Source organism: Heliconius melpomene, chromosome 20 (genome assembly GCF_056956725.1).
Source record: "Heliconius melpomene rosina isolate 202511_hmr_F chromosome 20, ASM5695672v1, whole genome shotgun sequence".
NCBI classification, from domain to species: domain Eukaryota; kingdom Metazoa; phylum Arthropoda; class Insecta; order Lepidoptera; family Nymphalidae; genus Heliconius; species Heliconius melpomene.
Genome location: NC_140408.1, coordinates 2,447,461 through 2,461,099, shown reverse-complemented (window position 1 = coordinate 2,461,099; position 13,639 = coordinate 2,447,461). Strand labels below are relative to the sequence as shown.

Sequence of the window (13,639 nt, the reverse complement as noted above, 5' to 3'; positions counted from 1 at the left end):
TTTAAGTTACTATTTTTAATATTTCTTCATCTTTAATAGTTTTCCTTGGAGGTACTGGAGTTTCAAATCAGGTGTTCAGGACCATGAATTTTCTAAATATTTACGAAATTTATGGGTCCTTAGTTTGTAGACTTTGGCTATTTGGTTATTTTTAATAATAAAAACAAAATAAATAAGAAAAAGGCAAGGCTTCAAAATAAGCGTAAGGCTTTAAAATAAAAAAGCGTATTTTTAAATTATGAAATACAATTAAATATTTATTCTTTTATTTAATAAATAAATAATAATAATTCAAAGATCTGTTCTAATTATCGAACCCTCCCCCGACATCAGGAAACGCACCTCTTCCGAGCTCTTCCGACTTGTAGTTGCGCGTATACTTTCGCGCATCGCCGTACGTCTCTATGAAAAATTATAACAATTATTACCTTTTCATAACTGAGTACTTACTTACTTTTAAAACCAGTGTATTCGCATATAGCATAGGGTATTCAGAAGGAACCTAATTTTTCGAGGCATTCCGTGTTGTTAGGCGAAACTCAACGCCGGGTTGTGCCAGAGCGAAGAAATTAAAATATTAGGAAATAATAATTCATTCCCCTGAGTGATGATTAAACCCCTAATCGCAGCGTTACAGTACTTGAGTCCCTGTGCCACGACGGTCTCAAGTAGGTACTTACTTTTGCCTAAACATAATAAATAATTTGCTGTTAAAAGAAATATTTTATTTCTTTTTCATTATATTTCTACTGTATTACATTATATTATAACAAAATATAATTGGAATTACCATGCTCTGTCGGTACACAGATTTTCTCAATTTTACTAATTGATCTTTCTTTTTTCTTCTCAAGAACCCACTCTGAAAAGGAAATAAGAATTACATAAAAGATAACTAAAATTTTACTATTTTTATTTTTTTATTTTACATAAAAGATAACTAAAAAATGTTTAAAAAAGTTGGTTAAAAATGTTTCTTATTTTATTTTAATATTTTTTTTTACATAATGAACATTGTCGTATTTCTCTGTGTTGTCACCCTGGAGCAGTGTGACAGCCTGATTGTAAACGTAACAGGTTCGATTTTTATCAGGGGAATATTTATATTTAAATTAGTGTCATTTCCCCGCCTTATCAGACAAAGCTCGAGGTTGACTTCCGCCACTCAACACGCAAAATATTGTCTTAACATTTGGTTTATTCCGTCTATCGCAGTATATGGGAAGAAGCGTGAAGCTGCCTTTTAAAGTTATAATTTAATGCAAATAAAAATATATTATATTAAAAATATATAATTAAATTAATAATATACCTTATAAAGAATAACTCCAATAATACCGACGAGTATCAACCCAATAATTGAGGATATAATTATAACCCACAAAGGAACATCACTTCTTTGAACCCGCAAAATTGTTTGAAGGCTGCAAAATAAATATTGTCTATAAGTCAATAATTTTCCTATATTATGTATTTCTTCCATAAAGCGGATAAGCCACAGAAAAATCGGCGTTGAACATTTTTAGGCGCTGCGGTTCTTAACGCCGCACTATAAAATCAATATAAGCATTTTACCGATTAGTGTTTCAATTAACAAGCACCGTGTGTACTCGGGCCGATAATTTCGGTGAATTCATATTTTTAGCTTATTTTACTAATATTTATTTAGAAAACGTATAAATGGTAAACGTATAAATGGTAGTTAAAAATTGAACGTAGCGGGATTTGAACCCGCTTCTCTTGAATACCGTCAGCGCGGTTTCTTAATAAGCATTATTCTTTCCTAAGTCTGGAATAACAATATTTAAGAATTTAAAAAAACAAGTCAATTTAATTAGTGCATAGGCGAGTGCATGTGGTAAGCACTATATGCGTAATCATGCATGTTAGCTAATATTTACCTTGAATATATATTTTGTTCTTTCATAATTAAATTTATTCCAGTAGATACAGTGAAATTTTTATTGTAGTGACTTTTATCTAAAACAATTTTTATTTATATTATTTATCCATTCATAACATTATTGGGTTTCGAAATAAAGTTTTTATTTCAGTTCCCATTTTGGTACTACACGGACAACCTACCTATTACAAATTATATTAAATTATTTATTTTTATGTATAGTACTTTTACTATTATTAAAAAAGAAGTAAGCGCAGGGGTACAAGTGTGTGACTGTAAACACGACTGATTGTGGTTTCGTTCTCCAATCGAGGAATTTTAATATTTATATTTATTTAAATTATTTTGAAATATTTATTTATAATTTATATATATCACACACATCGTCGCTCTGGTGTTAATGCAAAGCGCGGCGTTGAGTTCCACTACTCAACACGCAATGGTTTCAGAATTTAGCAGAGAATGGAGAGCGGAGTGTCTTAACCCGATAAAAAAACAAGTAAATAGATAGCCTCCATACCTATTACGTTCGGTGGAATTTCAATGGCTATGGCAACAATGACTTTATCGTTTACTTTTAAATTAGCGATGTCACAAGCAACGGTAATGTTATCTTGCGTTTCATTGGCTAGAATTATAGGACACTCTATAAGCGACGAGCCAGTATTGATCTGGAGAAAAAAAATAGTTCATGAAAGATGTAAAAAGCGTGCGATTATAAACTTGGTAAGTTGCGGGTTCGATTTCCATTCGCGAAAATGAAATATTTAATATTTTCAATTCCTCATTTTATTATAGAGGTAAAGCGCGGCTTTGAATTTCGTCACTCAACACGTAATGCCTCAAGGATTCGGCGGGAAGTAGGGGATGGAAGTGTCCTAATGGGAACACAGTGTCTTAACACTAAGTTCTCTTTGCCTACCCCTGCTATGTGCGGGATACAGCGTGAGCGTACACCTAAAAAAGATCATCGTTTTACATTTTCTATGAGAAGGACGAGGTCAAGATACAGGCATTGTCTGTTTAATAGGAGATCTCCCATATACCTATATGGCTCAGTGCCATATAAGGAAGTAAATTTGACAATAATAGCTTACCGTAATAGCCGCTTCGGAATATTTAACGAAGGGACCATTTTCTAAAAATATTTCACTCTGCACGTTGATCCAGTTCGTTTTTCCATTGTTAAGTAACTGTAAAATGAATTAATATATTTTTATATATTGATATTTTGTAAATTCTTACTTTTATAGAAATTAAAATATTTAATTTTTTTAATACGTAGAGATGAACTTCTTATGTCTAGTCTGTTTCAAAATTTTTTTAGCTTTACCCTATATTTCACATTTAGCATGTTAGGCAAAAGTAATTTAGTGTTAAAAGTTTATGTTATCATGAGCATGAGAAGAAGAAGAAGAACAGGTGCATATATGTATTACTTACAGTATAACGATGTTCTATAATCTTTCCATGCTGAAGGTCATTCATGGTCATATTGATAATTTTTTCAGGTATTACTTCTCTGAAATGATGAAATAAATTAATATGGCAAAATTGTAAAAAAGATTTTAGGTCACGCTATAACCCGCACACAGCATATTCGATGAAAGGAACCTGGGAACCCAACGTCGAGACACTCCTTCCTCATTATGACACTTTCAGCGGAATTCTGGAGGCATTGTATGTTGAGTGGCGGTACCCAAATACAAAAACCATATATTCTACTCACCCTTCAATGAAAACTCCATTGTAATCACTCAATAGCGTGAAGGTGTCAACTTGCGTTTTATTACTAGATAGATCACTGCAGCTGTCATACAAATCGTATGTTATATCCAAAGTATCGTCGACACTAGTTAAGTATGCAGTGTCTATTAAAACATCTTTAATAATCTAAAACAAGTAAATAATATTTAAAATATGTAAATGCTAAATATACGAAGCAATACGTGTTGAGTGGCGGAACTCAACGCCGCGCTTTGCTTCGACGTTACCAGTGTGAAGGAAGGAAAATAATTAATAATAATATATTCCCCCGACTGGAAACGAACCAGAGCGAAGAAATTAAAGTATTAAATATTTCATTTCTTCGAGTGGGAATCAAACCCAGAACCCCTGCGCCGCGAACGACTTTCAGTGATAGATAAAAGTAATAATATAAAAAAACTTACCCAATTGCTTTTACTTTTTAAAGGTACACGAGGTTTGCAGAGCAACAAGTTAGAAGATTCCAAGGAGCATTCTTGTGGGTATCGTGAGAATCGTGATTTAGATATAGATACTAGAACGCACGAACTATAAGCTGTATCACCCGAATTGCTCACAGATAGGGTGATCGTCTCTTCATCTGTTGAACCGATGATGTAGGGATCCCTGTAATGTTTTAATTTATTTATTATTCCAATTAATTTATATTGAAAATATTAAAATTGCTTATAAGAGCTTACAATTAAATAATATTATTGAAAAAAAATTAAAAAATTGAAAAATGTATTTCAGACTTTCAGCAGCGTGGAGTTTGTTACGTTTATTTTTCAGTTACACTTTCTGTTTTTTAAACAAATCGTGTGATTCATTTTGTTCAGCCTTCTAAATTTAGAATAGATTAGAGATTTCAAAAATAAGTTTTTAATTATATTGAAAAACTTTCAAGGGAAAATAAAATACTGGTGATTTTCCAGTGACGTTCCAGGAGTGATACTTTGTCCAGAAGTATTTTTTAAAACTCCTAGTGTTAGTAGTAGAAGAATCATCATCAAATCGCAGCTACAATTTATGTAAACATTTTGTATAATTTTGATATAATATTAAAGCGGCCAAACCCGAATGCTACTACTTACATAATAGAACAATTTGTAGCAAGAACCAGTTTAGGCACGCAACGGCCGCTCTCGCAAATACCCGTGTATATAGAGTTTTCTATATCCAATACGCTGTTTTCACTTAACAATACCCTTGAAGTTTTAAAATCTGCCAGATCTAGGGGATTCACTTTTTGATTGGCTGATATTTTATATGCCAACACTAAATTGTGTTCTTTCTCCTAGAAAAATGTCATTAATTTAAATTAATATATATTTTTTTAACTTTACGCTATTTCTTGCAGATGGAATGACGATGGACGACGACGACGATGCACCATGAAGGACATGGTAGGTAGAGGGAACAAAGGAACCTAGAACAAGGGACTCCGTTCCCATTAAAACATTTCCGTTCCGCACTTTCCGTCGTTAACTTTCGTTAACATGCAATGCCCGAATTCAGGTAGAAAATAGTGGTCAAAAGTGTTTTGACTCCAGGTTCTCTCTTCGTATATATAAAAATCTCCTATAAATATTTGAACGAATCTATGACCTTCTTTCTAATAGACATGATATTATTTATGTTATTTTTATTTTAAATAAATTATTTAATTTTAGCTTCATTTTGTATTCGGCATACAGCAAGATAGAGGAGACCTAGCGTTAAGACACTCCATACACTACTTTCCGAACCAATTTTCGAGCGTGCTGAGTAGGGTGGAATTCGAGGGTTATTAGGGAGGATAGGGAAATATTTTTTCCCCACCACTGCATTACAATAGCCTAAATTAAATTGCAGTATTTAAATTTATTATTATGAAATCATACGATACGTAAATACGTTCATTTAAATCAAAAACATTTTAAATTTCATATGAATTTTTGTGTCACTGAACATTTGACTTTCCTGATGGAACTATGTAATATCGATACGATATTAAAAAATATTATAACATACGTGGCTCAGTTGGTTAGTATTTTCGGTGGTTGCAGGTTTGATACAGATTCAGTAATGTATTTAAAAAATTGTTTCCCACATACATATGTAGTAGTGTAGGCAAAAAACCTAATGTTAAGAAACCCCGATCCCCGCTTCCCGCTCAGTTTACGACACATTTCATGTTGAATTGCGGAACTCAACGCTGCTCATTGTGTAATTAACAGAGCGGAGAAACGACACGAATTATATTCACCTATCCAAGTGGTAATTAATGGTAAGTGGTAACACTACGCTCTTACATCAAAAGATGTGTGAAAATAAACATACCACAGTCGATGGTGTTTTAACACCGATTTTCTCGCAATAAGATGCTTTTTTCGTTTCAAGTGACTGCTCGTATATAAGTTCAGATCCATCGACTTTTAGCCTACTTAGAGTTGCATTTGGGAATGTGCTTTGGATTGTTATAATCAGATCTAAAATATGAAAAAAATATTATCACCATTAAATATTATACAGGTAAAGTGATACCAGCTTCACGCTGTATTCCGCACATAGCATGGTAGTGTTAAAACATTCCATTCTTTACTTTTCGCCGATTTCTGCAGGCAATGCGTGTTGAGTGCCGCGCTATACTCGTATATAAATTTAAACAAATATTTTATTTCCATGAGTGGGAATCGAACCCACAACCAGTTGCATTTACAGGCACACTTTGTGCACCGACCAACCTCAGGTAGAGTGAGGTATAAAAATACAATAACTTACCACTTTCTATTTCTTGTAATTGCTTTGGATAAATAACGTCAACGCAGGATTCAAACTCGAAGTCTTCGCCAATTGTAATATTCTGGAAAAAAATATATAATAACGATGATGTTTTTACTGGAAACGGAAGTGTCTTAATGAGAATGGAGTGTTTAAACACTAGGTTTCCAGGTTTCCTTTGCCTCCTTGCTTTGTTTGGGATACAGCAAAAAAGATGTTTTTTACACCTTTTGTGTTTTTTACGTTTGCTATGCTTGCTACGTGTGCTACGTTGAAAAACGGAAAGGAAAAGGAAATATCCTTTAATACACATGTTATTATACTTTTAAAATAACTATAAAAAAGTTCAATTTTGTATATTAATTTCTTCTAACTTGTGTAATAATAGTAACAATTCTTAAATACTAGTATACAAGTATAAAACAGTACAAGTACCTTAGGAAATACAGCTCGTAACTTGACTGTTATAAATGCAAAACTTTTAAGCATGACTACTTTATCGCTGCTCGGTGATGATACGGCCAATTCTGTAAAGAAAAGAAAAAGTAATATTATCTTTACTAAGAAATATATAAAAATGTGAACATAACGGGATTTGAACCCGCGCCTTTTTGGCAAAATCCCGCGACGTTCAAACGTTTATGCATTTTATGGAACAACACTTGGAAAATTGAAGAAGATTTAAATCATTTACTGCAGTACCATTGCATCCGTTCCCATCATAGTCTCGTACAGTTGTCATACTGAAGCCAAAATTCTTAAACCAATCTAGTTGAATCCTTTGTGTATATTTGCCCTCCAAAAGACCTTTGCCAGTATAAATATAGATAACGCCGTTGCCATCATTCTCATATGGTGCTGCTATTGCCACTTCTAAAATTATAATATAGTAAACTTAAAACAATAATTTTTAGTTGTTTAATAAGTAAGAAAGAAATTCAAATGAGAATTATTTATTCTTTAGTGGAATATAATGGAATAATAAATAATAGTCTCCATATTAATTGTTTCAATATATATATATATATTTTAGTATTACCTAGATTTTTCAATTCTGTACATAATTTGTCATCAAAATTTTCAACATACTCGTAAATAGATTAGATTTTCTAGAATGGGATTCGAAGCCATTACATTTATGTTGATGCTTATTAAAAGTAAAAAGTGACGTGAAAGACTGTAGTATATATTTTTGATATATAGCGTAACTACGAGTATATAACAAGTGAAGACTTATAAAGTAAATAAAACCAAATAATTTCACATGCTAAGAAAATTTAAGCAAAAAATCTTTTGATTCGAATCATCTCTATTAAAGGGATTTTATTATATAGATATTTTACTTTTACTGTCATCTTACTGTGCTTACCATCATATGAATCTCCATCTAAATCTCCAAGATTGAGTATAGAATTTCCAAAGTAACCACCAATTGAGGTTCCCTTAATTTTCTGTTTTAGGAACATCTCCTGAAATATTTTGTATGTATGTAACTTATCAACATTAGAAACAGCAATATGGATGGCGGATATCGTCTGGGTTCGATTTAAATTATGCCGTGCCTTATAAGCAGGAAATAGTTTTCACCATCACGCCGAATCCATCATATATACTGAGATAGGCAGAAGGAGCAATGAGTATTGAGTGGTGGAACTCAACACCGCGCTTTTCCTTATTACCAGAGCGAGGGCACGAAAATATGAAATAATTATTTCCCCGAGCAGGAATCGAACATAAGACACTTCTTTTTCTTCTTTTCAACAAATTTAAGGACAGAAGAAGAAGAAGAATTACATTTGTGTTATATTTCATCAGACGACGTAAACACAAACATTTCCCGACTAGAAATCGAATCAACGGCCATCGTGCTTCTTATCTATATAATATAACTGGCGGCCCGCTCGCGGCTTCGCCTGCGTGAACTACGTTATTATTAATTTCTGTCTCCATGAGTACCTACGTCCTATAAGTGATCCACGCAAAATTTGAGACTCCTAGCATTTGTAGTAACGAAGTTTCATACAAACTTTCAACCCCAAAAACAACCCCTTAGAAGTCGAATACTGCAAATTCCCGTCTTAGCGAGCACCTACGTCCTATAAATAACTACTATGCTAAATTTGAGATTCCTAGCACATGTAGTTTCTGAGATTTCGTGATGAGTGAGTGACCTTTCGATTTTATATATATCCTATCCTATATCTTATAAAACAAAGTCGCTTTTCGTGTCTGTCTGAACTTTCTAACTCTTCTTCTTCTAAACCACCCAACGGATTTTTATGCGGATTTCACCATTAGGTCGAGTATTTCTCAGGGAAGGTTTATATATAGTTTATTATTTGTACATTCTTATATAAATTAACATAAATACGATAAATGTGTCTAAAGTCCTACCAGTTGAGACACTTTCGCGCATGCGCTGCTTTAATGGTAAGTACTACATGAAAAAAATGTACTGGAGTATTGTTCCTCTTAATAAGATCTACAAAAAAGTCCGCGAGAGCATATTTTTATCTTTTAAGGATAACGCGTAGTGATCATATTTCTGTCTAAAAATAGTAATTTCAATATATTTTTTATTGTGAGGGATATTTTTCCATAATGGTATTAATCCTTATCCTTTAAAATACTTTATTAATTTTCTACGTTAAACGAAGATAAAATTTGCTTTTTACACTATTTCGAAATTGCGAATAGTTTTAGAGAAAAACGCATTTAATTGTTGACACATCACGCCGTTGACTCATCAGCTGTGCCGACTCAAGTTTTACTTATCCGTTACTCTCAGCATATAAATAAGTATATTAGTTACGTTGGCCATTTAATGTAGATCAAAACTGTCCTTTACTGTTTTTTCATTTTAATAAGTACTTTAGAAGTTGTTACAATATCAAAACATCCTTGCTGCGAAACGCGCCCCGCGACGTTTTGCTTATACAAGCGCGTCTTGAGCAGTCATCAGTGGTTCAGTACTTCAGTGGTAGAATGCTCGCCTGTCACGCGGGCGGCCCGGCTTCGATTCCCGGCCAATGCATTCTATTTCATAATTTTCCTCACAGGCAGCCACGTAGTGCTTGCTTTTCATCAGGGACAGAATACCCTCTTCAGCATTAACCACAAGCTCGAAAAAAAAAACCCACCTGCCTTTATAGCAACGAAGATTTAGATGCGTTTGCACGTATTGGATAATTCGAGTTGAATGTATTATTTCAGCGCGATATATTTGGTTTCATATCATTTAACTATCTAAAAATAGTCATTTAAATATATTTTAATAAGTACTTGAAAAGATTAGTAGCACAGATTTAAAATTACGGTACCTACTAAAAAATCCTCGCCGAGTAAAACAATTGGAAAATACTTACTGAAACTACGAAAATGCGGCTTGCATTAGGGTTTAATTAATTTTCAAATTATCTTAAGTGCTTTGCAAACATACATTATATAAATAATCCAGTAGTAAAAGCGGGCGAAGCCGCAAGGGGGTCGCTAGTAGATAATAACTTACATTAGAGCTAAATTCCGTGTCAGCCATATAAATATACACAGCACCCATATCGTACTCAGTACTGGTCTCGCTGTAAACGGGCGCCCCCACGACCAAGGCGGTGGTGGGTAGCTTAGCTGAACACAAGGCTGCTCCGAACATGGAACTGAAGGTATTGTCCTTGATTGCCCCTATATTGTCCAGTTTTGAATTAAAAAAATATACCTGTAAAATTATTATTTTTTAGCTTCACTCTGTATCTCACATATAGTCGGGTAGGCAGATGGAACATAGTGTTAAAATACTCCGTTCCCATTAAAACACTTTCATTCTCCACTTTCCACCGAATTCTTGAGGCATTGCGTATTGAGTGGGAGAACTCAACGCTACGTAATACACAAGCGACTGCTAATTAGCGAAATCAAAATTAAATCTTTAATTTGAAAGGGACAGCAAGATTTTTGATGTCAGTGGTTCCGTTAAAATAAATAAATGAATACCTTTCCAAATCCCAAGTCTCCGAAAGTTGTACTCACTGCGTAACTCACTTCTGGACCAAAAAAATTCCCACTTGCAATACTGTAGCCTAAAATATATATTTTTTATGAAATTTTTCATTGAATTACTTATACTTAACTATTATATCATAAAATTAATATTTCTCCATTTTATATGTTCGATGGAGTGACAGCCTCTTAAAAATAATCTACTTTAACCATTTAAAAAGTGCAACATATTTTAATAAGTCTAAATATAAATAGTAAGTAAAAGTGGAATATATAAAGAAACCTATTAATTAGTACGAACGGACGTATAGTTCGTTGTTATAAAAAGTACTTTTTATTTAATTATGCTTTTATCAGCTTCACGCAGTGGGAATCGAACCCACAACATAGGCACCACGACAGCCCCCACTTAATTAATAGTCTAATATACTTTTCGGTACAAATTCTCATACGAAAAGGTTGTTTACTTACCAAAATTATAAAGAACAGGATTGCTCCGACTAATTTTATCGAACATTTTCGGATAACTTTTACTCATAGGAGTATGATGTTTTATTACTCGTCCTATAAAATAACATTTATCCATATAATAATTATATAAACTTTTTTCATTATTAAGCGATTGACAGGCGCTGGAACTAAGCGGTGTTTAACGCTGTAAATTTGGAATATAGGTTTCTACGGGAAAGGGATAAATGATTTTATAGCTTCACATTGTATCCTACATACAGCAGGGTAGGCAGAGGTACCTGGGAACATAGTGTTAAGTCTTTCCATTTTCATTAAGACACTTCTGTCACTTTCTGCTAAAATCTGCTTGGCGAAACCCAACGCTGCGCTTTGCCTCGTTACGAGAGCGAGGAAATGGAAATATTAAATAATATATTCCTCAAGTTCCCAGTAGAGTCAGAGTTCAGTCATTTGTGATCAATCATGAAATAACCAAAATAAAAATATTGAAAAATGGTTGCCAAAATGTACCTTTACTGATAGCTGGGCCACCGATTAGTATTTCGTTTGCTGATGTTATATGTGTGCTCCAACCAAAAGAATCCATAAATGCTGAAATTATACAATTTAAACTAGGCTTAGAACTAGATATAATTATTTGTATGGATCATAACAAGCGAAAGAAGTATAGAAAGAAATATTGTGAAGATTAAATAAGGATGGGAGTGTCTTATCACTGGGTTCCCTCGTCTACCCTATTATGCGGGAAAAAACACGCAGTAAGCAATATAATATTCAATTTTCCACTTACCCACTTTTCTCTTTTCCGTCCGGAGACGATCGTCAGCGGATAATGTTTGTAATCTTCTGAATGCGTCATTGTGATATTTTAAATAGCAGATACCAACCGTAGAAGAGGTTGCTCTTTCCAAAGTTTTTATTTCCGCATATCGAGGGGCACAGGACTAAAATTAAAAAAATATAAACATTTTAAATATTTAAACAAAAATAAGGAATTGTTTATAAATTGAACTTGTACTTTCAGGACTTGTAAATTTTTAATATCAATTTTCGTTTATATAGTAAATTTAATTAGATATAAAACAAAAGGATAAACTTACTAAAAAGAAATCATTATTGGCAACTACAGAAGCACCAAACCAATACTCGTGCTTCACGCTACGATCTTTTAGTTTTTTCCCTGAAATTATTACGAAATTGTTACATATATGACATTTGTTATTTTATATATACTTTTTTAGCTGTCCCGCACACAGTAGGGTAGGCAGAGGGGACCTCAAGATTTCGGCAGAAAGTGGAAAAGATCTTAATGAGAACGGAGTGTCGTAACATTAGGTTCCCAGGTTCCACATCCTACCTTGCTCTGTGCGGGATACAGCAAGAAATTAAACAAAAAAGTATCATATACATACTTTTCAAATCATTTACCGATACAGCGACCGCACTCGAGTTGATACCTGGTGTATCGATATCAAGGAGGTAAAGGCTCCCTACACCATCGACGATCGGATCAGATACGATTAAACTGTAAATATATGGAGAAAATATTTATAATATATATATTTTAATATAATATTATTTGTTTGTATATAACAAGTAGGATTTTTATATGATAAAAGATTTACATTTTTAAATTTCTTACATCGGTACTGAAAATATAACGAATAGATCAAATTAATAATTAACTTTAAATATACCTTAAAATATATAAAATTATGTTTACCTATGATTTTGGTATGCAATGCTGTAGCCAAACAAGGAATTCTTCGATAGAAATGACGGTCGTTTATATATTTTAATGGAAGGCTCATGAAAAAATCCTTGCACGAAAATATATTGACATAATATTAAAATTAGTTTTAAAACTGAAAAAATAAATTATAAGCTAACATATTTCTTATTACTAAAATTTTATGTTATATTTATAATGTAATAATCAATTTTTCTTTTTACAGGTGAAACCAGTTTTTAATTAAATCTCTTTTTAACGTGCATTCTCTTGTTGTGTTTGGAACACCATAATCAAAGAACAAAGAGTATTTTCTTTCTTTAGTTTTCGTACTTTTTATCATTATCTCCTGTGTGACTGTAAGTGCGACAGGTTGTGGGTTCGATCCTAAGTCGAGGAAATAAATAATTATTTATTTATATTTTCATTTCTTCGCTCTGGCAACAACGCTAAACCCCGGCTTTGAGTTCCGCCACTCAACACGCAATGTCTCGAAAAATTCGACGGAAAGTGAGGAACGGAGTGTTTTAACACTAGGTTCCCTCTGCTTACTGCTACATACGGGATACAGAAGCAAGGAAAAATAATGAATACATCTATCTATTTATCTACGTTATATTACAAACTTACATGACATAATTATAGGCACTAATTACAAGGACATTAATTTCAATTAATTAGCTGGAATACATGCGTTAATGAAGTCACTTACACAAACAACGACCGTTACACAGTATAAAATGGAGCAAAATAATACAATCGTACATATAATACAATCGTATATGACATTTAGGTTTTCCTTAATTTTAAACAAAAATAAGTTAATTATTATTATTTATTATTTATTGATTCAAGGAAAACAACAACAACGAAGGGCGTAGTGCTATTATTATAATAAACTTGGTATGATTAACAAATATGTTTGTTTAAAACTAGCTGCTGCCAGCTTCGTTTACGTGGACTTTATGAGCCTTGCAACAGGTTGTGAGTTCGATACCCACTCGAGAAATTAAATATTTCATATTTTTATTTCT

The 13,639-nt window shown here is 32.9% G+C and overlaps 1 protein-coding gene across 2 annotated transcripts; it reads right to left on the bottom strand.

The window, feature by feature from the left end:
* Window positions 1-249: 249 nt before the first annotated feature.
* LOC146527506 (integrin alpha-V-like) lies at window positions 250-13,364 on the bottom strand. 2 transcript variants are annotated; one of them, XM_085204669.1, is made up of 24 exons: window positions 13,236-13,364; window positions 12,600-12,741; window positions 12,289-12,401; window positions 11,977-12,056; window positions 11,667-11,820; window positions 11,387-11,467; window positions 10,877-10,969; window positions 10,400-10,485; window positions 9,921-10,124; window positions 7,782-7,881; window positions 7,115-7,285; window positions 6,848-6,939; window positions 6,413-6,494; window positions 5,972-6,120; window positions 4,744-4,946; window positions 4,075-4,276; window positions 3,633-3,796; window positions 3,347-3,425; window positions 3,001-3,096; window positions 2,424-2,574; window positions 1,902-1,980; window positions 1,313-1,424; window positions 791-862; window positions 250-402 (listed from the first exon to the last, which is right to left on the bottom strand). In XM_085204669.1, exons 1-24 carry the CDS (start codon window positions 13,240-13,242, stop codon window positions 292-294), a joined length of 2,823 nt encoding a protein of 940 aa, XP_085060795.1. In that variant the 5' UTR covers window positions 13,243-13,364; the 3' UTR covers window positions 250-291. The 2 variants fall into 2 exon arrangements, 1 of the variants encoding a protein (XP_085060795.1); XR_014879166.1 differs by lacking the exons at window positions 250-402; window positions 1,902-1,980 and having other exon boundaries at window positions 13,236-13,348.
* Between the last annotated feature and the right edge of the window lie 275 nt (window positions 13,365-13,639).